The 26,931-nt window shown below is 41.7% G+C and overlaps 1 protein-coding gene across 1 annotated transcript in view; it reads left to right on the top strand.

The window, feature by feature from the left end:
* Positions 1-15,078, top strand: part of LOC306960828 (large neutral amino acids transporter small subunit 3-like) — a gene marked incomplete at its 5' end in the record, with an annotated part of 32,610 nt that extends 17,532 nt beyond the window's left edge. Inside the window, 4 exons of the mRNA XM_079553406.1 lie at positions 8,650-8,779; positions 8,919-8,992; positions 11,757-11,880; positions 14,706-15,078. Of these exons, the coding sequence (XP_079409532.1) occupies positions 8,650-8,779; positions 8,919-8,992; positions 11,757-11,880; positions 14,706-14,930 (553 nt within the window). The 3' untranslated portion in view covers positions 14,931-15,078. The remainder of the gene's footprint in view (positions 1-8,649; positions 8,780-8,918; positions 8,993-11,756; positions 11,881-14,705) is intronic.
* Positions 15,079-26,931: the final 11,853 nt, after the last annotated feature.

Raw genomic sequence — 26,931 nt, 5'->3', positions numbered from 1 at the left:
GACGAGTCAAACTACAGGAGTGAGGTGAGCGGTCTGGCCATGTGGTGCAGAACAATCTCTCTCTAAATGTGGAGAAGACAAAAGAGAATGTTGTGGACTTTCGAAGAGCGCGGGTCCAGCGTGCTCCTCTAACAATCAACGGTGCTGCAGTGGAGAGGGTGAGCAGCACTAAGTTCCTGGGTGTGCAGATCACAGAGAAGCTCTCCTGGACCATGCACACTACATCACTGGTCATGAAAGGTAATCAGCGTCTCTACTTTCTCCGCAAGTTGCAAAGAGCGAGAGTCCCAGCCTCCGATATTTGCAACTTCTACAGAGGGACTATAGAGAGCATCCTGACCAGCTCCATCACTGTGAGGTTCTTCTACAGAGGGACTATAGAGAGCATCCTGACCAGCTCCATCACTGTGTGGTTCCTCTACAGAGGGACTATAGAGAGCATCCTGACCAGCTCCATCACTGTGTGGTTCCTCTACAGAGGGACTATAGAGAGCATCCTGACCATCACTGTGTGGTTCTTCTACAGAGGGACTATAGAGAGCATCCTGACCATCACTGTGTGGTTCTTCTACAGAGGGACTATAGAGAGCATCCTCACCTTCACTGTGAGGTTCTTCTACAGAGGGACTGTAGGAGCCTAAATTATGTTTTGTTCTGTAAATAGTTTCAATCAGTTTAAGACATAATTATTTTTGTTTGGTAACTTTATGGTTATTTTGGTTTATTTACTTTTCTTCATTTTGGTATTTGGTAATTATTTTTTGTCATATTTTGTTTGGTCAGGCTATAGGTGTCGCTATATCATGACGCCGCACAGTGTCGCATTGGTGGGGATGGCACAGAATGGAGCCAAACAGTTTTTAGACCACTGCTACCCCTTTTTTGTAATCCCCTGTCTGTCTGTCATGTAATGTATGTTTTTTCTCACTAAAGAGTTTTTTAACTGCACTTCTTGACTCCATGGATTTTATTATTGACGGTGTTTTTGGATTACTTTACGACATGCTAAGGGCGCAGCGAGTCATGCTGGCTTCATATAATTTTAGAACCTACATTTAGTCTAAAAACTCGCTCCAAATGGACTACTGGACAGTGGAAATACCCGACAATCAGATGAGTACAAGTGGATCATGAACTTGTGTGCCAAAACGGTGATTGAAGACGAAAACGCCGAAGCACTAGCCTCTCTTTGTTTGCTGCTGCTAACCTGGACCACGCCGTGGCGCGGCTATTACGCACGAGTGAATCCTTGGATAAAAGCCGTTTTCGTGGATATTCTGGACATTTCTGTGGATTATTCGTTCCTTCCTAATTCGTGGATTATTATTGTGGAAAAAGAACGATCAAAATGTCGGAAGATCTGGAGCAAATTGGAGAAAAACGGACAATAAAGTTAACCGAGCGGGCTATGGAGGACTACAAAACAAGGTACCTAAATGCACGCAAACAAAAGTTGTCTCAAATATCAAGAATGATTAATCACCTTGATGAATTAATGAAAACGGATGAAAATGCAGATGTTGTCAAAAACAAAGTACGTGTGGATTATCACAGTTTGCATCAAGAGTTCTGTGAAATAAATGCGGGGCTTATGAACTATATGTCCGAAGAGGATTATGTGGAGGATCAAAATACGTGGTTTGAACCTAAAAACAAGCACATAAATGACTACTTTTGGAAATGTGAGAACTGGATGAAGAATGTTTTGAAACCTACGGCACAAACTGAGCACGCAGCGGTGGGTGTGCTTGGCGCAAAGGCACCTGCACCAGCGTCCGTGGTCGAGGTCAGATCTTTACGCGCTGACCAAGTGGACAATAAGTCAACAAGGAGCGGAGCGCAAAGTCGGCGTTCGGGCTCATCTCATGGAAGCCGTAGTTCAACATCTTCCATCAGGATAAAGGCAGAGCTGGAACGCGCGTCATTACAAGTTAAAGCTGCTGCGCTACAGGAAAAGCTGGCTATCGAAAAAGAACAAGCTGAAATAATGGCACAAGAAAAGCTGAGAGCCGTGGAGTTTGAGACGCATCAAAAACGACTTGAGGCGGAAATTAAAGCAAAGAAAGAAATGCATGACATTCAAACCGCACTGGCTGAGTCGGAGGCTAAAATGGAGGTGTTGCAAAAATACAGCTCACAGTGCGTCCAGGCTCGTTCTGACTTTAGCAGTGATGGCGGTGATAATGAGGATGGTGATGGTGGTGTGAACAACGATGCTGATGGAGATGTATTGGACATTGATTATTCAGAGGCGCAACCATTGGAAAGGCAACAGCCGCTGCCATCTGCTGGATCAGAAATGAACAACATGCACAGAGAACTACCACCTGTATCCCAATTTTCATCTCGGCATGTTTGGCCAGCACCTAATGTTTCATCAGCACCCAATCCTAGAAACAAAACACCACTGCCAACAGTCATGCCACCAAGAGCCTCAACAGCCCTTAACCTGGAATTAGCTGACGGGCCAGCCTTTGACAGCTTGTGCAAAGCCATAAATCAACAGGCCAGTGTTACTGACTATTTGGTGAAAAATCACAAGGCAACTCTACTTCCTGAAATAAAAATTTCAACGTTTAGCGGTGACCCACTTCAATTTCAGACCTTCATCAGATCTATTGAACACAGCATTGAGGGCCGCACAAGTGATGCATGCGACCGATTGCAGTTTCTTTTGCAATACACCAGTGGTCAACCACATGAACTGGTAAAAAGCTGTATTCATATGGAGCCGACAGCTGGATATACTAAGGCAAAGACTTTGCTAAAAGAGTTTTTTGGAGACGATTTTAAAATTGCAGATGCCTATATGAAAGAAATAATGGACTGGCCAACAATTAGGTCAGAAGATGGCGCTGCACTACACTCTTTTGCACTGTTTCTCACTGGATGCTCCAATGCCATGTCAGATATCACTTACCTGGAAGATTTGGACAACACTACAAACATCAAGTTGCTGGTAAGCAAAGTTCCTTACAAACTTAAAGAAACTTGGAGAAAATGTGCATGTGACTTGCAAGAAAGAACAAAAAGAAGAGTCAAATTTAAGGATTTTGTCGATTTTATTACAAAACAAGCCAAATACATGGTACATCCACTTTATGGAAGCATAAAAGAAACAAATAGTGACTTTGTACCCTTCCACCAAAGATCAAAATCAAGGGTCCAAGATCCACCAAAGTCCAAGAAAGTCTTCAGCACAGCAGTTGTTTCTTCCTTGGTGGAAAACAAAGATGATACATCACAAAATCAGAAAGTGTCATACATACCTGTGGATGCAAACGCTAAACCTTGTGCTTACTGTAAAGGAGAGCATCACAGTCTTGCTGTCTGTAGGAAGCTCAAAGCCAAGTCGCACAAAGAAAAAATTGACTTTTTGAGACGCAGAGGTTTATGTTTTGCTTGTTTGAAACACGGACATATGGGCAATAGTTGTAAAGAAAAGGCAACTTGTCAAGAGTGTTCAGGACCACACCCAACTTTGCTGCACATGAATTTTAAACCAAAAGAATCACAATCTACAAATGAAAACCATGAGCAGCAAACAGTGTCAAGTGCTCTGGTACAGACTATGGAGACTCATCGTCACACAGGGGCCGGTAAAGAAGACTGCACTCTCTCTATTGTGCCGGTGTGTGTGAAAGCTGTGAAAGGGACTAAAGTAGTAAATACCTATGCATTTCTGGATCCAGGAAGCACAGCTACTTTTGCCACAGAGTCACTGATAAATGAACTGAATATGAATGGACATAACACAAGTATTTTGCTCAGGACAATGGGAAGAGAATCTGTTGTGAACACTTGTATTGTGAACGGACTGGAAATCAGCAGTTTGGATAGTGAGCACTTCATCCAGTTGTCTGAAGTTTACTCACAAAGGTCGATTCCAGTAAGCAAAGAGAACATCCCTCGCCAAGAAGATGTGAATAATTGGTCTCACCTGAAAGAAGTGAAAATCCCTGTTATCCAAGCCAACATTGGATTGCTCATCGGAGCAAATGTACCCAAAGCTATGGAACCACTTCAAGTGGTAAAAAGTGTGGATAACGGACCATACGCTGTGAGGACAATACTAGGCTGGACAATAAACGGGCCGCTGCGAGGTGGAGGAGAGACCAAACAGGATGATGCATGGACTAAAGTGACTGTAAACAGGATTTCAGTTGCCAGGTTGGATGAGTTGTGGCAGCTTCAGTTTAAACAGGACTTTCCTGATGCTGGACAAACTGAGGAGCTTGAGATGTCAAAGGATGATCATCAGTTTATTTCCATGGTGTCTCGATCTGCAGAGCTGAAAAATGGACATTACAGTGTTTGTCTCCCAATCAAAAATGAATTTCTGCAAATGCCAAAAAATAGATCAGTGGCAGAGCAACGTGCACTGAATCTAAAGAGAAGATTTTCCAAAGATGACAGCTACTACAAGGAATATGTGGCATTTATGGACAACATTTTGGAGAAAGGCTATGCAGTGGAGATAACAAACGCTGAAAATGCAACATCTGCTGGTCGAAAATGGTACTTACCTCATCACGGAGTCAGACATCCTGTTAAACAAAAGCTGCGCGTTGTCTTTGATTCTGGAGCCAGTTTTCAAGGAACATCTCTGAATCAAGAACTACTGCAAGGACCAGATCTGACAAGCTCATTAGTTGGAGTGCTTTTGAGATTTCGTCAGGAGATTGTTGCCATGATGGCTGATGTGGAGGCCATGTTTTATCAAGTACGAGTGAGTGATGGTGATACAGACCTCCTCAGATTTCTCTGGTGGCCTCATGGCGATTACAGTAAAGAGCTGGTGGATCACAAGATGTTGGTACACATTTTTGGAGCTACGTCATCACCAAGTGTAGCTACTTTTGCAATGCAAAAATGTGCAACTGATTTTGGAGCTGAGTTCGGCCAAGAAGCAACAAAAACAGTCTTCAAGAACTTTTATGTGGATGACTGTATTAAGTCTGTCAAGGATGAAGACAGCGCTGTTGTACTTGCTGCTGCTCTGACGGAAATGCTGGCAAAAGGAGGCTTCAAGCTGACAAAGTGGTCCAGTAACAGCCGAACACTGCTCAATGCAATACCAGTAAATGAACGAGCTACTGGATTTCAAGATTTGGATTTGGACAAAGATTGCTTACCAGTGGAGAGAGCTCTGGGAATACAGTGGTGTACTGAAATGGATCAGTTCAAGTTCAAAATCAATCTCAAAGAGCGTCCGCACACCAGAAGAGGATTGCTTTCCCTGGTTAGTTCCATTTTTGATCCACTGGGTTTGCTCGCTCCTGTCATTTTACCAGCGAAAAGACTTCTTCAGGAGTTATGTCGTCTGAAATATTCCTGGGATGAAGAGCTACCAGATAACATCATCAAAAGTTGGAAAAAGTGGCTTTCTGGCCTCAAGCTGCTGGAAGGATTTGGAGTGGCCAGATGCATCAAAACTAAGCACTTTGGTAAACAAGTCTCTGCACAGCTTCACCATTTTGCTGATGCGAGTGAAGATGCTTATGGCACGACAAGCTACCTGGTGCTGCATAATGACACTGGTGATGCACAGTCCACTCTGCTGATGGCCAGAGCCAGAGTCGCACCTCTGAAAACGCCCACTATCCCAAGGTTGGAGCTCACAGCTGCTGCAGTGGCAGTGAAGATGGACACGCTGTTGAGAAAGGAGCTGGAGTTGGAGCTAAAAGACTCAATATTTTGGTCTGACAGTACAGCAGTCATTAAGTACTTGAACAGTGAAACGTCAAGATTCAAAACCTTTGTGGCGAACCGTGTTACAGCCATTCTGCAGCACTCACAACCGTGTCAGTGGAGGTATGTGAATTCCATCTCTAACCCTGCAGATTGTGCCTCCAGAGGGCTCACGGCAGAGACCTTCCTGCAGAGTGAAAATTGGCTGTCTGGACCGAACTTTATTCTCCAGTCACCTGATCTGTGGCCCACCAATCCAGATCCCACAGTTTTGGTTTGTGAAGACCTGGAGGTGAAGAGAGTGGCTCAAATACACGCGGTTCAGGTACAACTCAGCAATGCGACAGGCAAGTTAATGCTTCATTTTTCTTCCTGGATCAAGTTGAAGCGAGCTGTTGCTTGGTTTCTCAAGCTGAAAACGCTGTTGATGGAGCTGAGGATGAAAAGAAAGGAAATGTTGACTTCAAATAATGATCACAAAATGATGGATGTGAAATCAAAATTCAAAGGAGTTGATTTGACTTATGCTGATTTGGATGAAGCTGAAACAGAAATTGTGAAATATTTCCAAATGCAGTACTTTCAAGAGGACATAATGACGTTAAAGGAACACAACAGAGTCAAGAGAAGTAGCCCACTACACAAATTAAGTCCGGTGTTTCAAGACGGAGTGATGAGAGTGGGTGGAAGATTGAGTCGATCAGCCATGCCAGCTGAACTCAAGCAGCCAGTTATTCTACCGAAGCAGTCACATGTTGCCTCTCTTGTGTTGAGAAACGTTCATGAAGTTACAGCTCATGCAGGCAGAAATCACATGTTGGCTAAATTAAGAGAGAAGTTTTGGATTTCTGGAGCTGGTGGAGCTATCCGGAAGTTGCTCTCAAAATGCATTGCCTGCAGAAGGCTCCATGGCTCTACTGGGAAACAATTAATGGCTGACTTACCTGAATGTAGGCTGCTACCTGACGATCCGCCTTTTACCAGAGTTGGGATGGATTACTTTGGTCCTTTCCTGGTGCGAAGAGGAAGAGCTCAAGTAAAAAGATATGGAGTCATCTTCACATGTCTTGCTGTGAGAGCTGTCCACCTGGAAGTTGCATCTTCGTTGGACACGGACGCATGTCTTAATGCAATAAGGAGGTTTGCTGCAAGACGAGGACAAGTGAAGGAGATGTACTCTGACAATGGTACCAACCTGAAAGCAGCGGATGCGGAGTTGAAGCAAGCTATTCAGCAATGGAACAGCAGCCAAATTGCAAAAAATCTGCAACAAAAGGGAGTTGCATGGCATTTCAACCCACCAGCAGGCTCGCACCATGGTGGCTGCTGGGAACGATTGATACGCTCTGTAAGAAAGATACTGAATGTGACATTGAAAGAGCAAGTTTTGGAAGAAGAAGGCTTACATACGCTGTTATGTGAAGCAGAAGCGGTCATTAACAGCAGACCTATTACAAGAGCTTCTTCAGATTTGCATGATTTGGAGGCCCTAACGCCTAATCACTTGCTTTTGCTCAAAACTAAACCATTGTTGCCCCCTGGTGTTTTCAATAAGGAGGAACAATATGCCAGGAGAAGATGGAAACAAGTCCAGTACCTGGCAGATATCTTCTGGAAGCGCTGGTGTAAAGAATACCTCACACAGCTACAGGAACGCCAGAGGTGGTCCACAACTGGAAGAAATCTTCACGTGGGAGATATAGTGATGATCGTGGATGAGAGTTCACCCAGAAACTCATGGCCACTTGGAAGAGTGGTAGAGACTTTTCCCGACAGAAAAGGTCTCGTCCGTCAAGTCAAAATCAGGACCAAAAGCTCTGAGCTGTTGCGGCCAGTGACAAAGCTGTGTCTACTACAAGAAGCTGAAGAGACATGAGTTCTATAACCTGATTAGACTCCTTGAACCATCTATGTTTGAGGCTCCCTTTAATGAATTAATCTGTTGGTAATTGTTACGTAAACTTGCTAACAATTAGGGGCCGGTAATGTAGGAGCCTAAATTATGTTTTGTTCTGTAAATAGTTTCAATCAGTTTAAGACATAATTATTTTTGTTTGGTAACTTTATGGTTATTTTGGTTTATTTACTTTTCTTCATTTTGGTATTTGGTAATTATTTTTTGTCATATTTTGTTTGGTCAGGCTATAGGTGTCGCTATATCATGACGCCGCACAGTGTCGCATTGGTGGGGATGGCACAGAATGGAGCCAAACAGTTTTTAGACCACTGCTACCCCTTTTTTGTAATCCCCTGTCTGTCTGTCATGTAATGTATGTTTTTTCTCACTAAAGAGTTTTTTAACTGCACTTCTTGACTCCATGGATTTTATTATTGACGGTGTTTTTGGATTACTTTACGACATGCTAAGGGCGCAGCGAGTCATGCTGGCTTCATATAATTTTAGAACCTACAGGGACTATAGAGAGCATCCTGACCATCACTGTGTGGTTCTTCTACAGAGGGACTATAGAGAGCATCCTGACCATCACTGTGTGGTTCTTCTACAGAGGGACTATAGAGAGCATCCTCACCTTCACTGTGAGGTTCTTCTACAGAGGGACTATAGAGAGCATCCTGACCAGCTCCATCACTGTGTGTCACGGCGCCAGCACTGCCTCCTACCGATGGAGCCTCCAGCGCATCGTGAGAGCAGCAGAGAAGATCTGTGGAGCTCCTCTCCCCTCTATTAAGGACATGTCCTCCACCCGTCTCACCCACAAAGCCGTCAGAATCACCAGGGACCCTTCGCACCATCACACAGTCTCTTCAAGGTAGTCTCCTTCAGGGAGGAGACTGCGGAATCTACAGGCCAGGTTCAGTCGACTGAAGAACAGTTTCATACATGAGGCTTTGAATCTTTTGAATTAAGAGGTTAATGCAGGGACTGGCTTCACCATTCATTTGCATGGGGATAGACACAAACAACATAATAACTTTTTTCACCTTTGTGTCCCTCAGCCCCTCAGATCCTCCGAAGAGAGACCGGAAGATCCAGAAACTGACCAACGCCATGAGAGCGTTCGTCTTCACCAACCTCCTCCTCGTCGCGTTCGGAGCCATTTCCCTCATCGACAACCTGCCCGTTCAGGTCAGAAAACACACATTACATGACAGGAACGACCGCGTGTTGACCTTTGCCCAAGTTCAGGAAAATCATCTGTGAAAAGTGCGTAACGGGATGTGAAGCAGATAAACGGCTGGAATAACTGATTTGTGTCGTTGGTCAGATGGTGTCGTTCGTTCTGCATACCATCGTGAGGGGGTTCGCCCACTCGTGCTGCGGAGGCCTGTACGCCGCCGTGTGAGTATCGCAGAAAAAGGTTCTCAACTCGTGGGTCGGGACTGAAAAGTGGGCTATGAAACTCTTCAGTGGATCGCGAGTGTTATTCATGCTTTAGCGATGCACTTAAGTCAGTTTTTTTTTTTCGGATTACTTTAGATACAGTTATATGGAAGCCCGTTTACGCCATGTTTACAAAATAAAAGCCCAACAGGAAGAAGAAATTACGAGATTTAAAGTCATTATTATTTGTTTAAAGGGGGGGTATTATGCAAAATGGACTTTTTCAAGCTTTACATCATGTTATTATGTCATTCCCTCATTGAAAACATGCCTGAAGTGTTGCCTTGGCACATTCCTGTATTTTTGAGTAATCTGTAAAAACTCTGATGGCGGCCATTTTAGTAGTCTCGCCAACCAGACTCCGCTTCTTAACAGAAGAGGGTCTGGCAACACTCCATTGCGCACTTTCAAAGGAAGTGACGTAGCGATATGGAGCCGACCAACCAATCAGAGCAGCTCCCTGAACGGGCGTCACGTTGTTGCGCCTTTGTTTTGTAGTTTTTCAACACAAGCAACTATTCCACGTAATGCTCCGGTTTGCTTGTGTTCTTATGTGTTTCTGACATAAACGACAGAAGTCATTTACTGAACTCCGTGTGGCAGGAGCGCCATTAATGTCCGAATGACGACAACTTTCTTGTCGCTGTTTCTGATGTTTTTCTTACCCCACTGGCAGAGAAACTTACTTGAAATAAAGATGAAATGTATTTAACGAGTCAGAAACATCTCAGAACAAGTGAAATAATCTAGGTCAGATGCCCAACTAAATCTTGACTAGTCAAAAGAACTAAAATTTGGATTATTATGCTCAAATTGAGACATCTAAACTAATCTAGTAAATTACTTTTTGCAGTGTATGAGTTTAAAACACACAATTACGAGTTTAAATCTCAAAATTACGACTTTTAAAGAACTAAGTAACTTGTTAACCTTAATAAATGATGATTGGGGGGGGGGGGGGGGGGTCTTTCATTTCCCCCTGGTGTCTCTGGCCAGAAAACCACACTAATGGAATCATGAAGAAGAAGCTAACAGGCTAACGGGCAAAGCTAACTGCGGGCTAGCGCCACTAAAACAGTATTTACAGCCAAAATTATCTTCATTGTGTAATTGGATGTACAATATCCCTCTCTCCCTTTGTCTTTTCTGTCAGCGTAGTATTTACTCTCACGGACAATTAATGAGTAAAAAAACGTAACATGCTACGACACCTGCAGTGGCACTTATGGCCTCTAGGGGCAAGAGTTACTTAGTTCTGCTTTAAAACTCGAAATGATGTGTTTGACACTCATACTCGTAATTACGAGTTTTCAAGAGTTGCAATTTTGTCTTTACAACAACTTTTTCTCTGTAAAAAGATACTGAAACTGCGCAGGCCTCGACGATGCTGACGAACGTCCTTTGCTTAATTTGATTCCATGTGAATGTTGAAGTAAATGCAGTGTGTCGTAAAGCCATCTGCAAAGCACTTCTTTGCCAACTCGTGCGCCATGTTATTGAAAGAAACAGGATGTCGACCTCCTCCTCGTGAATTTCCTCAAGTTGTGTAGAGGCCAGAGGCTAGAGTACGCACCTGTAATGCTGCTCTCTATTGTTAAAGGGGCGACATAATCTGGACAGCCGGGTCAGCATATGCGCAATTTTAATCTCTTACATGGTTTAAAACATGGAATTGTGAGTTTCAAACACACTATTACAACTTTTTAAAACTCATACCCACAAATTTTAAACTTGTATTATAAGATTTGAACTCAAAATCGTAATTTTGAGATTTAAACTCGTTATTTTGTTTGAAATGTTTCAATCTCGCAATTTCTACTTTCTGTTGGGCTTTTATTTTATAAACATGGCGGAAATGGGCTTCCATACGGTTATGAATAAAAATTAAAAAGATAAATAGGGAAATTTTTGTTTTTGACACGTCAGTTTGAAACTTTTCCCATACATTATTGATATAAATATTGCAATTTTTCTGTCATTTTATATTTTCATACTAGAAAGATATGACATTTTATGCATAAAAATTACCAAACTTTTCTATAATTTCAGCTTCAAAATCTAAGTAATGCATTGACCCAGGTTTGAATTTATGGTTTTATTAGTTACACAGATTTTTTGGTTTCGCTTTAGATTAAGGTGAGCTCATTAAGTATGAATAAGCATTAGTATCATTTTAGGGTTTGGATTAGGCTTAAGGTCAGGGTTAGGTTTAGGCTTAGCTATGAATAAGCGTATTTGTTAACAGATAAAAGTATAATAAGCAGTGTGTTAAAACTTTACCATCACATTATTAGCACTTATTAATACCTTATTAATACTTAATGAGCTCACCTTAAAATAAAGGGGATTTTTGGTCTTGCTTATTTTAAGACATTCATGAGTGAAAAAATCTGTAAAAATTCTAATTTAGCCTTTTTTTTGTTCTAAATTCAATAAACCAGACAAAGACTTAGGATTTGAAAAATGATTCTGAGATAAATTCTTCAGTACAAGCCTGGAAAAGAGTTTGTTGGAGCTGCTAAAGTGGAGAGTGGAATGAAAACACCTAATTTTGAGAAAATGAGATCGAACGCTTTGTAACGTCTGCACAGGCTCACGTACATTTCTCCCGTGTTACGCCGCGATTCTCTCCCAGAAAGGAAATGACTATATTTGGATTACAGTGTTTAAAGGACCGTACAGTACAGTGCATGATTTAATGGTGGATGTTTGGCTCCCTCAGGTATCCAGCGAACCACTTTGGGACTCTGACTGGGATGCAGTCCATGGTCAGCGCAGCCTTCGCTCTCCTGCAGCAGCCTCTGTTCATCCTCATGCTGGGAACGCTCAAGGGAGATCCATACTGGGTAATATAACTATTTTATCTGGCAACCCTAAGGTGTGGGTACATCATGTGGAATACTTTTGTTTTTGTGAATAATATTACTACTCAAAACACCTTTACTTTATATCTGGGGGCAGGGATTGGTCATGTTTATGATGTTATTCAAAGGAAATCGTACTTTAGCACAATTTTTGCTCAATTTAGTTCAAGGATTTAGATAAATTAATGTGGTAAGTAGTTAATGACAGATTAAACGTTTAATTCCAGTGGCAAAAATCCACCCCTCCAGCATAAAGCCTGCTAATGTACTCTAAACATGTACTCTCTTTCAAATTTCCTGACAAGGCACCAGATTAGGTCATATGTGATGTACAACACTGGCATTTGCTGAAAGAGGATGCTTTATTTTGGTCCACTGATCAAACTTACCTCCCCCCGATCTGCAGTGACCAGAAGGTTGATAGTTACACCACCTTCTAGATCAAGAGAATGTGGCTTTTCCCCCATTTATTTCCTCTCATATTGGTACATCGAGCTTGTGAAATCGATTTTATATTTTGAAATTAAAAAGAAATATTTAGCTGATTCAAGAAGACAGGCCCTTTATACAAACCTCACCTCAAATAATGGACAAATACTTTCCATTGCAGAGTCATTTACCACAGGGGTTCCCACATTTTTCAGCTTGCATTTAAAAACTGCTTTAGTATTTCTCATTTGGGTGGTTTTTTGTTGTTGTTAATTGATGTAATTTTGATGCAGGGGGTACTTGGAACTATTTCAGATTGAATAAAAATGGGAAACTGAACATCATTGGGAAGGAAAAAGCTATATTTTGCAGTAAAATGTGTAGTTTTCAGCAAGGAACCCAGGGTGCTGAAGGTGAAGGTGAAGGTGCACCCCCTTGTGGATAGACTATGCATTACAGGCACCGAAATAGCGTTTTTGGGGGCATTCTTGTCTCTCAGCACCATCTAGCCAAAACATCTTACCACGGCCCTGGTTTGGGGAGAATTGTAGGTATATTTTTAAGGCAACATTTTCCTTTTAGTTACAAATAGTGATTGCTTACTACTAGATAAACTCCAACACCCTTGAGGTAGGGGGCACAGGGTTTACCACTGAATGGTCCAGAGGGTCCGCAAGACCAAAAGGTTTGGGGACCACAGTCTTAAAACATTTTTGGAACCCCTAATTTAACACACTAGATCCTTTAAAAGAACAGGCCACTGTTTTTCCATACTGAGATATGTTCTTACCTGAGCTTAGACGAGTTGATACGTACCTGTCTGGTCTTTGTGCCCGTGGACGAGCTTAGTAGCTTCTAACTTCACCCCCGCTTGGAGCCAAATTTTTGAGGCCAAATGCAAACAACATCTTTGGTCTTTTTGCGTGACTGAGCACACACACAAAGACCTAAAACTCAGGTAAGAGTAACAGTGGCCTGTTCCTTTAAGCTCTTTACCCCCACCTGAACCAAGCACATTTTCTCTAGTTCAGCTTTACCCAAATCCATAAGGTCACAGCCAATAGGCCAGAGTAACGCCTCATTTGAAAGCTAAGAGCTACAATACTCATCGAAATGGATCGGGTTGTCAACACTTTTTTTTACCTTTTTTTTTACCACAGCTTTTTTGTCACATTTTCATCACGTTTTTGTTGCGTTTTCATCCTTGTTTTCGTCTCGTTTTAGTTGTTATTTTGACGTTTTTTTTTCCAAGGAGAGAGATTTTAGTAAAGCCAAACTGGAGAAAATGTGCTTGGTTCAGGCGGGGCTTAAAGGAATAGGCCACCGTTTTTACATACTGAGATATGTTCTTACCTTAGCTTTGACGAGTTCTTTAGGACCTGTCTGATCTTCCCCCGTGCCTTCAGTCACGTAAACACAGCGCAGACGGCGTTAGCATTTAGCCTCTCCCTCTCTCCTCTATAGCTCCAAAACAGGTCAAGATAGAAGTTACCAAGCTCTTCCACGTTTTCCCTATTTAGATATGGTTACGTGAAATGTTCCACTACAAAGTATAATTACACAAAATTAAACAATGTGGATTTTCTAAGCGGATAAAAGGGGGAACTATATTGTAAGGCGTAATAATACCAGGAGTAATTTGGCATCCGCACAGTAAAATGAAGATTACTGCGCGGATTTCGAACTACTCCTGGTTCTAGCTTCTATCTTGACCTGTTTTGGAGCTATAGAGGAGAGAGGGAGAGGCTAAATGCTAACGCCGTCTGCGCTGTGTTTACGTGACTGAAGGCACAGGGGAAGATCAGACAGGTTCTAAAGAACTCGTCAAAGCTAAGGTAAGAACATATCTCAGTATGTAAAAACGGTGGCCTATTCCTTTAAAGGGGCTGGATGCAAGTTGGCCATTTTATACTCACTACTGCCACCTCAGGTCATACGTGTAACTGCACCTTATATATTAAGAAGTAACACCTTTCTGAGTGACAGTGCAGGAGTTTAGAGGCAGTTGTGGTGAACAGATCTGAGTTCATTCTACACACTAGGACAGGGCTGGAACATGTAGGGGGAGGAAAATACATCATTTAAACATTTTTAAACTCCCTATAGTCCCTTTAAGAGGTTAATTATCTCCTCCAAAAACTCCCAAACTCTGTGCTGTCTCATGACGATCATTGAGACCGACCCAAGCAGAGATTGTGAATGTGATTAGATTTTGCATTTGCATTTTCCCACGAGGACGGCGAGCACACCTTCATGTGTGACTGAATCGTGGGAGCGTGTGGTTTGGGACTGTGGGAACCTTTCAGAAACAGGTTAGATCCGAGGGGTGCCTGCTTTGACGTGCCCTTTTTTTTTCTCCCTTCTCCTTTTGCCCTCAGATAAACTTCGGCCTGCTCATTTTCTCATTGGCCGGCTTCCTGTTACCGGGATATCTCTTCTACCACAGAAGAAACCTCATCAAAGCCAAAGCCCTGCGCGACGCGAACGCCCTCGACCAGTCGGCGCAACAAGACAGCCGTCCTCTCCACCAATCAGGAAACGGCAAGGCACGGGCCAACGGAAACGCTGCCAACGGGTACATGCCCAACCAGGAAGCTATCTAAGACTTTTAAGAGACGTGGCTGTTGCTTTGATGGGAACCACAGTGTAAATATTATGAACTCAACCACAAGAGGTTTGAAGTAAGTCCTGACCGACCGGTTTTAAAACAGCCATAACGGTTTAAAGGAGACAAACGGCGCCCCAGGCCTCAGACGGGTCACAGTCGCAGCAGTATTGTCAAATCTACAACATGGAAAGCACATAGTGAGAGCTGGAATTGCACTAGCCGAAAGCTCAAAAACAATTAGTTAACTCGGGGTCGTGTTGTGGTCGCAGAAGCATTTTCTGTGGATCATGAGGCTTTCCCAGAGAATATTTATTCAATAGTTTATCTCCTGAAGTGTGTTGTAGGTTTATTCAATGCTCACAAACGCGCTCACAAAAGGTCACATTCAAAAAGCCTTAGGGGGAAAACAAAGAGAGAGAAGAAATACTCTTGCTGAATGATGGATATTTTCTACCAAACAAAGATATAGAGACATGGAGAAGGAAAAGAAAGTGGTTTAACGGCTCAAAAAAGGCAAGGAAAGGCAACTTTTTTTTATAACGCGCATTTCGTACACAAGGCAACTCAATGTGCCTAGTCTGTGTACATAAATGTGTACATATAACCAAAGAAATTACAGAAATGCCTTGAGCTATTTGAGCCAGATCCTACAAATGTGCACTATTTGTTCACCAACGAATCCCGGATTCAATTTAAAATTGAATGTTCTATTCCCTCATTTTGTCCTTTTCATGGCATTTATATAATTTCTGTGGTTTCTTTATTATCAGCATCTTATAAGATGATGTTTAGTGGCCACTGGATGTACATCTGAATCCACAACAAGCAAAAATTTAACTGAATTTTTAGACGCTAATTTGTAGGGATGCACCAATAACGATACCAGTATCAGGTATCGAGCCGATACCACATGCTTGTTCTCATACTCGTACTCATTGATGATGTCCCGATACCAGAAACCGATTCCCACTTGACGTGTGGCCGACGCTCCTACAGGAGCAGCTCCACTGAGGAGATAAAATAGCAACAAACTGGAGGATTCTTTAGTGTAAATAAAATATTCCACATAGAGCTGACTTTATTACAGACGACACTCCCTAAATCAGAGTCTGTGCTGGATTTAACCAGAGCTAAATGTTGTTAGTGCTGCAGCGTGGAGTCTGCAGTGTTTACAACATACAGGCTAATGTCGCTAATGATGCTAACTCGCCGCTAACTCGCGCCGATTTTTATGCCGTTTTATGCGCAATGGTTTATTCATCTGAAAAACTAACCCAGTGAGAAAAAAGTCCTTAGAAAATCCAAAATAAAGAGATCCAGCATGTTTATATTGAGTGAAAATGAGCTGGATAAGTTGTTATAAACACACAGGAAAATCCACACGGAGCTGAAGTAAAGGCGAAAAGAGATCATTTAGCTGCAGTAATAAGTAACGTCTCAATACTATTGTTAAATAAAAATACATAAATGAAAAAAGCACAAGCATTGCAATAAAAATGTAAAATTATATTGAATCAAAAAATGGCATCTGTTAAATTCTGATATAACTTCTCTTAAAAGTGTCGCCTACTTTACTCAAGGAAATTTAAATGAGTAAATTAACTAATTACTAACCAATCTGCTGTGAAAAAGTAAGTCTGTTGAAGAAAAGTACTCGTATCAGTTTTAGAAAAAGTGGTATCGGTTCATCCCTACTAATTTGTATTCAAGTATAATCTAAAAGGTCTGTACATTCATTAATGATTTCTAACGAGGCTTTGACCTAAATGTGATGGTTGACAACAGCAGAAAACATCTGGATCGTTCATAATTTGCAATGTTTGGTGGCTAATGCTAACGGCTATAGGAAAAATACACTGAGCAGGCTAACAGACTCTAGCCGACTAGCTAACTGTCTGCATACGTTAGGGTCGAACACAGCTTCTCCTTTTTATTTCTATGCATATAAGGAGCAATGTTAACTGTAAAATCTAAACTTAGCTTCATGCTACATGCTACATGCTAAGGACTAGCTTTAAGTGTTGCTTTTTCAGTTCTAGTGGACAATCTGCTGTGTCAAAACCTTCATGAGGCCCCACTTTTGACAAGACTTTATTTGTATGCGCTATTTATGGTGATAGTCCTTAAAGGAATAGGCCACCGTTTTACATACTGAGATATGTTCTTACCTTAGCTTTGACGAGTTCTTTAGGACCTGTCTGATCTTCCCCCGTGCCTTCAGTCACGTAAACACAGCGCAGACGGCGTTAGCATTTAGCCTCTCCCTCTCTCCACTATAGCTCCAAAACAGGTCATGGTAGAAGCTACCAAGCTCTTCCACGTTTTCCCTATTTAAATATGGTTACGTGAAGTGTTCCACTACAAAGTATAATTACACAAAATTAAACAATGTGGATTTTCTAAGCGGATAAAAGGGGGAACTATAATGTAAGGCGTAATAATACCAGCTGTAGTTTGGCATCCGCACAGTAAAGTGAAGATTACTGCGCAGATTTCGAACTACTCCTGGTATTATTACGCCTTACAATATAGTTCCCCCTTTTATCCGCATAGAAAATCCACGTTGTTTAATTTTCTGTAATTATACTTTGTAGTGGAACACTTCACGTAACCATATTTAAATAGGGAAAACGTGGAAGAGCTTGGTAGCTTCTATCTTGACCTGTTTTGGAGCTATAGAGGAGAGAGGGAGAGGCTAAATGCTAACGCCGTCTGCGCTGTGTTTACGTGACTGAAGGCACGGGGGAAGATCAGACAGGTCCTAAAGAACTCGTCAAAGCTAACGTAAGAACATATCTCAGTATGGAAAAACAGTGGCCTATTCCTTTAAGAAAACATTAAAAAAAAAAATTAAAAAAAGTTACTTCCTTTTCCCTCCAGGCCTTTGTGATGCGTTGTCTGTATATAGATTCAAACAATGTTTTATGGTTTGTAAAATGGTCATTAGGTGATTCACCTGGAAGTCACTGGGTTAACATAGCAATGTCAAAATATATGTGCACAAAAGGGGGCAGCAGAGAGAGGGAAGGGGAGAGTTCAGCTCCCTGACAGCTGTCTTTGAGTCAGTTAACCCCTTGGCACAGTTCGAGACAGGAAAACTCTATTTCAGGTTTTAGTGAGTAGTAGCATAACTGCATGATGACCGTCACCTACGCCACCGAGCTAGAGTAAAGCGTGTTTTGTACTGTAAATATTTTGGTTTGTGGGAGAACTTTAAAGTTGCCGTCCGGGTCAGTGCTTTTCCTTGAGGATAGAAACGGGTTAAGTGAGACTGTGCAGGCGCAGACTAAGTTTATGAATGTAACACATCTTTACACACGGCAGACTCATGTTATGGGTTGTGTTCAGACAACTTCACAAACTTCGAACGACGGTCAAAATGTTGACGACTTTTAAAGGTGCATTATGCAACTTTTATGTGGAAAAAAACGTTGATATTTGTGTGTATTTGACCTGGTAGTGACCCAGCGGTGGCGTGAGTGGTCAGCATGGTGCCTTTACTTTCGATCACAGTGGTCTATACCATCAAACTCTGGCCCTCGAGGTGGTTTTGAGAAATATTATGACCCAAATCAGAGATCAAATGCCTGTCAAAGTACTCTAGGCAAGGCAAGGCAAGTTTATTTGTAGAGCACAATTCATACACAAGGCAATTCAAAGTGCTTCATAGTTGCATAAATATAAGAAAACAAATACAATCAATAAAAACATCAACATAGAATTAATCAATTACAGTAAGAGGCAAGAGTGTAGATAAAATACTTTCAGTTATATGCATTTTTAAGTCTTGTTTAGATTCGCTCTGTCTTGAGCACTATTTTTCTTGCTCGTTCACACAAAGTTACCTAACCTCTGTGTTGTCGCTCCTTCTCCTCTGGACATCAACATAAAATTAATCAATTACAATAAAAGGCAAGAGTGTAGATAAAATACATTCAGTCATGTGCACGGGCAAAAAGACTCTAGATATGTGAAAAATACTGTCAATTCCTTAAAATGTCTTAGCAGAGCACCTTTTAATCCATAATTCCAAAAGAATACTCATCTAAAGGAAGAAATGACTTAAATCTACTCGAATTAAGAGATTAAATCTAAAGTTTGAGTAGATATGGTCTGGCCTTAGAGGAGATATAATTCTTAATTCAGTTTATTTTGCATAATTAAAAAAAAAAAGGAAAAAAAAATAGTAAAAGTTAATTTGTTTGATTTCCAGTGGGATTTCTTTTTGTTCCACTGGCATTAGTGTATTTATCTGATCATTAGTTCAAACCGACTCAAATTTAACATGAAAAAAACCTTCATTCAAGCGATTTTAAGTAATTTATCTATTTTAAGATGGACATTTTTCCAGTGTATATGATGTACAACACTAGCATATGTAGAAAGTGATGCTTTACGTCAAGTGCTTCAGTTGGAGGGTCCGGCCCTTTGGTCTTTTGATGATGAAGAAAACCGGCCCTCCACCGAGCAAACTTGCCCATCCCTGGTCTATACGTTTGTTAATTGTGACGTCACGACTTCCGCTTCCGGGTACAAGCAGACCGGCAAATATGCGGGGGAAAAAAAACATTAAAAACTCTTAAAAACAACCATCAATATTTCTGAAACTCAACGGAGAGTTACTGAACCTACTTATTTCTCAGACTCATAAGCCAAAAATGCCGCACCTACTTCTTAAAAAGTAATATTTACTAAAGTCACTACTTCCGGGGTTAGCGTAGCTGCTGCGCCGTTAGCATTTATCTCCGCTAACCCGGATGTAGCGATTTTGGTAAATATTACTTTTATAGCAGTAGGTTCAGCATGTTTGGCTCATGGGCCTGATAAACAAGTATGTTCACTAACTCTCTGTTGAGTTTCAGAAATACTGATTGTGGTATTAAAGAGTTTTTTGTAGTTTCTCGCACATCTGCGGACCCGGAAGTAGAGCTGTGACGTCACCACTTAACAAAGGTGTAGGTTTTCTGGAGAGAGGCTCCGTCAGCAGTGAAAACCTTCCAAACAATTGATCCTGGAGCGTCATAGAGACCATTGTGATAGAAAGTAAAGGCGCCATGTTAACCACTCATGCAATGGGTCACTACAAGGTCAAATACACACAAATACAAACTTTTTTCCCACCTAAAAAGTTGCATGATGCACCTTTAAAAGCAACAGTCGTTGACCAAGGTGCTTCACAAAAGGTCTACAGTACAAAAATATTATAAACACAGACATGTCACGGGCATCTGTTTCGGATGCCTCCTGGTCGCCTCCCGCGGGAGGTGTTCCAGGCATGTCCTAGTGGGACAAGGCCTCGTGGAAGGCCCAGGACACGGTGGTGGGACTATGTCTCCGAGCTGGCCTGGTGTCGCCTCGGGGTCCCCCCAGAACAGCTGGAGGAGGTGTGTGTGGATCGGGAAGTTTGGGCATCTCTGCTGAGACTGCTGCCCCCGCGACCCGACCCCGGATAAAGCGGAAGAAAATGGATGGATGGATGGATGGAACACAGACAATACAGAATATACAAGCAGCAACGCACTAGCAGCTTAGATCTAGAAATACTGTTATTGTTTTATACGTAGAGAAGGGTCCAAACAGTCAGACTCAGGTAGAAGTTAAACTCAACCAAGTATAAACACAGTGTGCCTGCGGTGCTTTCACTGTTCACGCAAAAATAAAAAACATACATGATGATGATGTACGAGTGGAGACAGTCCTCACTCAGAGAACCGTGGTTACGACTGTAAATGTAATGTAACTGTAGTGTTTTACATGTTTAATTTAAGTTGCTGTAGATCAGGGGTAGGCCTTGTTTACTTGGCGGGACAATGTTTTTTACCTTTAAAGGGAGGGCCAAGCCTCCACAAGTCGGCCCAAAGTCAAGCACTCTAAACGGGGAAGCCTCACCAAGGAATATTTTGTGAAATTGACAATATTTTCTGTATTTTTTAAGTGTTTAGACCTCTGTTATGTGCATTCACATTTCACTAAATCATCGGGGGGGCCATAGGATTTATGTTTAGGTGCAGATTTGGACCGCGGGCCTGACGTTGCCTTCCCCTGTTGTAAATAAACGCTACAATTTAATGTAGCTTCGGACTTTTGCACTTTGAGCACAAAGCTTGAATTGTTTTATTCTTGTTATTTTACTGTAACACTGTGAACGATGCAAGTGCCTTGTAAATTAGTTTTGGAGGATTGCAAATAGAAATGGCTTATTGTGGCTGATAGTTGCACGAAAATTATGTTTTTGGAGTAATTTTACGTTCATGTACAACTTGGGCACTTGAACAGGAGTAGCGTTTATGTACAGTCTTTTGAAAACACAAAAATATATATTTTTGATGGCTGTGAAAATGTGTGTGATGGCTGAACTTTTAATTAAAACAAGAACTATGCTGTTATTAATGTGTTTATTTGGACGCAGCTGCTTCCCAAACCATTTTACGAACAAAGAGGCTGAACTGCTTTTGTCCATCCCCTTAATGTATTTGGGTCATCCATAAAATAATCTATTGTTGAGTCCAGATTGCCCCTCAGGTTTGGGATTTGTGCTCAGATGCCAACTGGCAGAGGGCACAGACTCTCCGATCCAATTGCTTTAGTTTACCCCACTGTACGTTATCCTGCTTTATTTGCAGGCCTGTTTTTCTTTGTGCCGCAGCGGATGAAGAGTTGATTGAGTGGCTTAACCCTATGACCGCTGAGCAGATTTGAATCTTTCCTTTGTGTGAGAGAGGCTGAAGAAAGTCTATCAAAGGGTAAACAGAGAGTCACCATCTAAAGTGACTTGCTAATGGTGTTTGTAGTAGCAGCAGCAATAGTATAGCAGACCAGTAATTAGTAAATCTAGTTATTGTTTTATTTTTGTATATTTGTTTATTTATTTGTTTGTAGGAACAGTGCATAATACTGTAATAAGCATCACCGTAACTCTGAGGAGGATGATCGTGTCTTGGATTTGGAGTAGACTGATTAATCAAGTCCTTGGCTCTTCCAACCCCTATACACTTTTTAAACAGGTTTTTAAATGATGTTAAGTAACCTTGTAGACAGACGTAGGAAGCAGCTGAATTCTGCTCACCTCTTCCTGTAGAAAATCTTGGCCACCGGCCCAACCTTTTGTAATACTCTCTAAAAAGGCACTCGTGTCCAAGTACAAACACAAAATGAATGTTGTGCTGATTATTTCCAACCTAAACATCCATCTATCCCTGATGTGAGCTGGTCCAGGGCCAGCATACGTTACTGTGTCAGTGTGTCGCATTAGGGATTAAAACCTCATGTCTGAAACGGCTTATGCTTAGCAACAATAAATTATATTACCATCAGGATTATCTTCTTAACACATCGGTCAACAAGTCACACACTATCTGCTGGTCCGAGCAACCATTTGGTGTGTAACTCACTTTATTAAGTAGATTAAAAGAAATACAGGCATAATAATTAAAATAATACTAAATTAAAATAATGAAAAAATATTTTTAAAAATAGTAATATTGCATTATATTTATGTAATAATATTTTTTATGTCAGTGTACCTACCATTTTTGGTCTTTTTATTTTTCTGAAATGATTATTACTATTTTATTACCGTAATATGTGTGCGGTATTAAACTGTTTTATACGAGTAAGTAAAAAATATTTTCGCGACAATAATAATGCACTTAATGTATTTTAGTGCGCGTTATAAGAAAGCGAAATGTACTTAAAATTACATTTAAAGAGTATTTTTTTACACTTCCTCATGAAAGGAGGGGCGTCGTTACTCCCAAACCAATCAGATCCACGCATATTTGGATTGACGTTCGCTTCGTCCAATCAGCGGCGCTGTCGTTGCCACAGCCGTGCCGTGCAACTTGAAGGCTTGTGCCACCGTGAGTTTTGTTAGTTTCGCCAGCAGCAAACATGACGGCCTCTGGAAACCTCCAAACCGCAGGACTCACGGACACGGAAAGCACCTAGATGTCACGGGATTTACACGCCTCTGCATCGGGAGATCACGGGAGTTTCAAACATTAAGGCACGGGGCATTTAAATGGCCGGGGTGAGCTAGCTAACCTGCCCCTTCATGTAAATTAGCTTTGACGCCGTGTAGCTTGAAGAGGATCCTCCTGGCACCGCTGCTGCTGCTGCTGCTGCTGCTTTGGGGGAGTGGATGGTTTCTGGATGCGAGGCGTTGTCCCTTCTTTCTTTCACCCGGAGGGAACCTACCTTTTTGCCCTTTTTTTTTAATTTATGGCCCGGGAGTCACGGAAATCAGGTGAGTTTGGTGTTAGCATTTAGCCGCTAACCAATGCTAAGACGCTGACCGTTGCAACTAACGGTAAAACACACACAGTAAATGAAACCTACAGACGCTCGCTTTTACCCGGCCACACATCCCCTCGGCATCTACACGTATTCCAACTTGCAAAAAAAACCTACTTATTTCACCCAACCGGTATCGTCTCGCGCTGTCGTTTCGTGCGTAATGACATCTATCCAAAAGAGACCTCTCATCTCCACCCTGTTCCCCCCCCCAACAAAACGTGAGCCGTTTGTCGCGATCTACAAAAGCTTGCAATTAAACCCCGATTAATTACAAAGCAATTGCAGACCTGGTTGGATTTCGCTTACACACCCACTTATTTGCCTTTCGCGTCCCCACCCCGCACATGCCCCGCGCATTGGCAGCGAGATACGCTCAATGCAGCGATAACATTTTTTTTGCTATATCTACTCTGGCACCCCTTTAGATGTTACTTTTCTGAGCCGAGAGCTTGTTTAGTTGAAGGGAGAATCACATGAGGCACATTACACGGTTCGTAATCATGCTTACAGAAAACTGGGAGGTTGCCACTGTTGCTCACCGAGCTGTCAACCCAGGGCGATTTAGCGTCATTCCGCTTTGCGCGTGTTCCACATCCATCTTCGTGTTTAGTTTATGGCCTTTTTTTTAAAGCTAACATTGCGCTCGAGCCGTGCGGATTAAGACGACAAATGTGCGTGTGTGTGTGTGGGGAAGGGAAAGCCCAGAAGGAGCCCCGGCTAATGCGCCTGCTTCACCCCGCGTTGGGAGGCACTGCAGCGGGCCATTACACACCCAGCGACAACCGGGGGAAGGTGCTATTGTGTCTGTCTAGGGGTTTTTGGGGAGCGTTTGGAGCGAGCCCTTCACTCCAGCAGGACAATGGGTGATGGGGGGGGATTTGGTATGGGATTGGTTACTTTAGGGGAGGTGCCTTGTGTACACGTTTTGCATGTTTGTGGTGTAAGTGTGTGATATCTCGTTGTAAAAGCAGGAAAGCTGAGGGAGGGGGGAAAAGGGGAACTAAGCTGTTTTGGACGGTGAGTTCTCAGGGCATTAAGTTCAAGCTCTGTTTCATCACTTGGCCGGGGTGGAAGAGAGTGATTCATCAGCGTTTTGCAATAGGCAAGAGTCAAAACTTGCCTAGGAAAAAATGCCTACAATGGTTTTGCCATGCCGTGTACTTGGGCGAGCAGTTTACTCACCATCAGCACTGGATATTTGGTTTACGATGCCGATACTTTCAGATTTTTCTCTTACTTAGGCCTGTACCGACTGTGTTTTCTCCAGTTCAGCTTTACCCAAATCTAAAAGCTTCTTGACTGGAGCTGGACAGACGATCTAAACTGATTCTTGCTTCGTTGGTGCCGTGTTGTCATCACTATTTTTCACGTTCTTTTTTATCTAATTTCTTGTTGTTCTTTTGTGGCTTTTTTATTGTGTTTTCATCACAAAGTTGTACCTGCTTTTGTTGCTCTTTTGTTGCTTGTTCTTTAGTGGGGTTTTTTTGTGCCAACTGGGGCTTTTTTATTGTGTTTTCATCCTCGGGTAACACTTTATTTTACTCTACCTGGATACGTTATACTGAATTTTGTTTAGTACAATGTAGTAACATAGATACAGACGGCATCTCGTCATAGAAGGGGGCGTGGCTTCGCCGAGGGGGAAAATAGAATCTTTAGAGAAACACAATTGTTCACTCTTTTTTGCCATTTTCTGGTGGAATATCAACTTATTTATCACACACATACAAATAAAGTCAAGTGTAAATTGGGTCCATATGGATATTTTCTCACAGCAGATTGTTCAGTAGAAGTGAAAAAAACGGCAGTTGTAGCAAGCGCTAGCTAACCGTTAGCATTAGCCCGATGCTAACATGTAGCATCAAGTTAGCATTCTCCGTTATTCATGTATTTATGTCTTTGTATCTTTATTTAGTAGAAACTATATTCATATTTCAGCATTTGTTAAAGTAGTTTTTGAGTAATTAGAGAAAATGTACATTTTTTCAAAATTGTTTTCCCCCTTAACTGTTTTCAAAAATGACCATATATGGGCGATTCCAGAGATGCTGTCTGTATCTATAGTAAGTGTGCTCTGTAACAATGTGTAATAACTTGTACCTACAGGTTAGATACACAATGGAATAATGTGTATTAGTACTTTGTATAATGTAATAAGACCTTTAGGGTTATTTCTTAAAGGAACAGGCCGCCGTTTTCCCATACTGAGATATGTTCTTACCTGAGCTTAGACAAGTTGATGTGTACCTGTCTGGGCTTTGTGTCCGTGGAAGAGTTTGGTCGCTTCTAGGGCTGATCGATATGGACAAAATTTCATATCTCGATATGATATAACTATGGGCAAGGTAAAAACCAAGCATTTTTCAGAAAAATGAAAACACAATAAGAGAAAGTGCAGTTTTATTGATGAAAATATAGCCTGTCTATAGCCTGTCCGTCCATGGGAGCGGATCTCTCCTTCTGTGGTTCTCCCCAAGGTTTCTCTTTTCTCCTGCCGGGTTTTTGAGTTTTTCCTTGCCGTCCTGGAGAGTCTAAGGACGGGGGACGCCCACGCCGCTCGTCGCTACCTCCTGTTGGACATTATATTTGCCATTATATTTACCTGAACTTTTAATTGTCATATTTATTGCTCTGTTTTATTGCCTTGATGTTTGGTGCAGCTGTGAGGCGACTTCTGTTGTGATATCGGGCTATACAAAACCATTAAACTTAAACTTAAATCTATATAGTTAATGTTTCTTTTTCGATATTAATACCTCAAATGTTCATATGTCGATATCAATACGATATATCTTTCAGCCCTCGTCGCTTCTAGCTTCACCCCCGTTTGGAGCTATAGGAATTTATTGGGAGAGGCCAAATGATGACAACATCTTTGGTCTTTTTGCATGACTTAGCGCACGCACAAAGACCAGACAGATACGCATCAACTCGTCTAAGCTCAGGTAAGAACATATCTCAGTATGAAAGAACGGTGGCCTGTTCCTTTACGGTTAGGGTTAGAGTTTTGTCTTATTCCATTATTCCATTGTGTATCTAACCTGTAGGTACATGTTACTACACATTGTTACAGAGCACAGTATGTTGTACTAAAAGTGGCAGGTACAATATATCAAGTGTAGTGTAAAATGAAGTGTTTCCCATCCCGTTTTCTTCTCGTTTTTGATGCTTTTTTCAAGAAGCTTTTAGATTTGGGTAAAGACGGACTGGAGAAGATGCAGTGGGTTAAGGCAGGAGGGGTAACGGGTTAATGGTACCCCGTCCCAGGCAGCACCCCCAACTTTTCCACTTTTTATCCACAATTTTTTTCCACTTTTTCACAATTTCTTTCACCTTTTGTTTTCACTTTATTTTCCCCATTTCACCCCCGATCCTCCACTCACTTTTTCATCAAGTTTTGATGACCAACAGCATCAACACTTGGATCTAAAGGTTTCATTTATTTATTATAGGGCTGAAACGACTAATCGATTAATCGACGACTAATCGATTATTGAAATAGTCGACAACTATTTTAGTAATCGATTAATCGTTTTCTGGTTCACACAGACTCAAATAGAGCCAAAAAGACATGAAAATGTAGTATTTTTGATGAAAACCTGTTTTTCATGTTTGGGTCTGTAGTGTTTTGTATATTGTAAATTTCATAAATATCCGTCTGTGTCTCATCCAATCAGAAGCAGAATTAGCGCCAAGAGCCT

The sequence above is a fragment of the Gobius niger genome (genome assembly GCF_951799975.1).
Source record: "Gobius niger genome assembly, chromosome: 3".
In the NCBI taxonomy this organism is placed as follows: domain Eukaryota; kingdom Metazoa; phylum Chordata; class Actinopteri; order Gobiiformes; family Gobiidae; genus Gobius; species Gobius niger.
Note: the sequence above shows the minus strand (reverse complement) of the source record. Positions and strands in the feature narration are given on the sequence as shown.